Source organism: Psammomys obesus, unplaced genomic scaffold (genome assembly GCF_907164565.1).
Source record: "Psammomys obesus unplaced genomic scaffold, mPsaObe1.curated_primary_1811, whole genome shotgun sequence".
NCBI lineage: Eukaryota > Metazoa > Chordata > Mammalia > Rodentia > Muridae > Psammomys > Psammomys obesus.
Genome location: NW_026587216.1, coordinates 4464762 through 4467643, shown reverse-complemented (window position 1 = coordinate 4467643; position 2882 = coordinate 4464762). Strand labels below are relative to the sequence as shown.

The following is a 2882-nucleotide window of genomic DNA, read 5'->3' as shown; positions in this document are numbered from 1 at the left end:
ATTAAAATGAAACAAACCCCATGGTAGGCCCTGGCTGGTTCTTTCTGTTTCTTCTCACCCAGGTTATTTAAAACTGTAACTTAAAAGCAGCGTTCCCGACATATCACGTCTAGTGTGTTTTCTCTACCCTGCCACTGCCTCTTGCCTCTAAGCCTGATTCCTCTTTTATCCCCTCACCTCTGAAGCAGTTGACTGAGCCAGGCCTCTCCCTGCCACCATTCTGCTTCGTTCTCTACCTGCTCAGAGTCGTACAAAGCTACAGACAAAATTATGCAGAAGCTACATTTACCCTGAGACAGGAAAGTTTTTGTCTCTGTCTTGCCCAGGAGCGTTGACATCCCAGGTGGGTGTTTTTTTTAACTGTCACTTGTCATTAATCTGGGGTTGTGAAATCAATTCAGGTGGTTGCAAGTGCCACCATCAGAGGATTTCTGTGTAGTAAGGCAGAATTAAAGTCTGCATGATAGTTGTGCAGGGGCCTTTGTCTTATGTAATCATGACCCTCTCTTTTGGCTTCCATACACCAGATATACTATTCCATGGCTCTTTGTACAAAACTTCCCTGTACTCCAAGCCTAATTGCTGTTGGCATCTCCCAAATCAGCCGCTGAGCCATGGAAGCCTCGGTAAGCAATTAACAAAGGAGACTGCACGGTGCGTCTCATCTTTTAATTACTGTCCCTTTGCCCCACCTCTAGGGATGGTTTTGGTTACGCTCTACCCTAGTTCTCTTCCCACTTCCTCATATATGACACACACACACACACACACACACACACACACACACACACACGTCTCTGTGCCCTATGGCTATAGGGACCCATAACCATTGTACAATTATACAGTATCTGGGATTTTATATAATCTCTCCCTAGATCTATATCCCTGTTCCTCCTTCTCTCTTTCTCCCCATAAAAATTATAGTTTTTGCCTTCCTGAGAGTAGGATGGCTTCCGCTGAGAATTCAGGAAGCGAAGCTCAGAAAAACCCTGCGTGTACTCCGAAGATAGTTAAGATCGAACGCATCAACAACCCCCGGCTCTTCCTTTCTGCTCACAGGTCTCTGTCAAATTTCAAGGAAGACAAGGATGACATAAACAGGAAGGTCAGACTGTCTTTGACAGAGCCAAGTGTGGAGTCCGTTGGTAGTCAGTTTGCAGAGCTGCAAAGCCTTGAATGTAGCCTGTGAGCCAGGGCTGGGCTATGAGGTAGAGGTGCACCTTGCTGGGAGGGCACTGGACCAGCACTCAGACTTTGCTTTTACATAGCGTGTCTTGGAGATGTTCTGTAGCAGCTGCCTCATTCTTTTTTTCAGTGGAGGGTCAATATAAAGGGTGCTTTCGTTGAGAAATGACTCGTAGCACCTTTGCCCATTCGATAGCATGGTGGGTATCAACTAGATTAATCTGATGTGCATCAGATGTCCCTTAAGCACAAAAGGGTAAAAAGAAAGGTATACGATAAGAAAGGTACATATATTGGCTGTTTGCTGGTGGCACATGTGTCTTTATTTCTCTTAAACCACAGCTAGCATCTTCTTCCTCTGCTTGGCCTTTTCAGGCAAGGGCAGAGGCCTACTAGCTGGTGGCTCGCGGCTCACGGGGAGGTCACGTATGGAGACCTTTAAAGCACTGCTTCCGGTTTCTGCTTTGTCCATTGGGGTGAGGCAGGCCTGCCAAGGCTAAGGGAGCGATCCCTGCCTGGGCCGCCTGTGCAGGCTGTGAGCTAAATGCAACTCGGAGAGGGGGCTATAAATAGCCGTTCATTGTCAGTGTGAAAAGACAGGAGTGTGCTGATCTGACTCAGGCCCAGTTAAGCGGCTGTCTGGGTAGGATTGTAAAGGAAGCTGCTGGGACTGGAAATCGAGCCGGGAGGCAACGCCAGGGGCTGCACACTCGTGGAAGGGAAGCTGCTGAGCGCCGGGGCTGCCTCTGCTATGGCCAAAATCGTTCTGAGGCACCTCATAGAGACCCCGGTGCGTTACCAGGAGGAGTTTGAGGCTCGAGGCCTGGAAGACTGCAGACTGGATCACGCTCTGTACGCACTGCCCGGGCCAGCCGTCGAGGACCTGAGGAAAGCCAGAGGCTCGCCAAGGGCTCCCGCAGAGGACCCAGCCTCCACCGAGAAGCTGCCGCCGCCGGGAGAAGGCAAATCCCGCTTCCAGATCCTGCTGGATGTGGTCCAGTTCCTTCCCGAGGACATCATCATCCAGACCTTCGAGGGCTGGCTGCTGATCAAGGCGCAGCACGGGACCAGGATGGACGAGCACGGCTTTGTGTCGCGGAGTTTCACCAGACAGTACAAACTGCCAGCCGGCGTCGAAACCAAAGATTTGTCTGCCGTCCTCTGTCACGATGGAATCCTGGTGGTGGAAGTGAAGGATCCAGCAGGGACCAAGTGAAACCTTTTCAGTTCCCGTTCGCCCCACAGGAGGAAGGTCAAAGGCAGTGACACCCGGGAATGTTTCATTTTTTCGAGATGGGTTTGCTGTAACTTTGGTGAGGATTAAAAATGTAGCCACAGCTCCCGGTATGTGGAGGTTGTCTTTTTTGTTGGTAGGTCGGAAAGGGAAGGTTTCCAAATGTGTTTGTGAGGTTCGAAATGGTGGTCCTTTTAGAGAGGAGCCAGCATTGTCCCTTTGGTGACTCTAATAATTCCAGGGCGGCGGTCTGTGCGACCCATGGCCAAACAGCCAAGTTCAGTAAAGAGAGAGTGCTCACCCTCAGGTTCCTGCACCGCTAGAAAGAGTTGGGGGCTCCTCGAAGAAGAGTGTTTACTTCTGTGTATTGTATGTAATTCAAGAATGTGGAGCTTGGGAACCGGGTCTGAATATAATTAGGAGTCACGCGACAGTTGTTGCTCCCTAAACACCAGTGGGAATT

The 2882-nt window shown here is 50.1% G+C and overlaps 1 protein-coding gene across 1 annotated transcript; it reads left to right on the top strand.

The window, feature by feature from the left end:
- Positions 1-1695: 1695 nt before the first annotated feature.
- On the top strand, positions 1696-2522 carry Hspb3 (heat shock protein family B (small) member 3). Its single transcript, XM_055603437.1, has one exon. It carries the CDS (start codon positions 1937-1939, stop codon positions 2399-2401), a length of 465 nt encoding a protein of 154 aa, XP_055459412.1. The 5' UTR covers positions 1696-1936; the 3' UTR covers positions 2402-2522.
- Positions 2523-2882: the final 360 nt, after the last annotated feature.

Excerpts from the sequence above, each read along its gene's own strand:
- Hspb3 (XM_055603437.1), top strand. The coding sequence starts at position 1,937 with ATGGCCAAAATCGTTCTGAGGCACCTCATAGAGACCCCGGTGCGTTAC.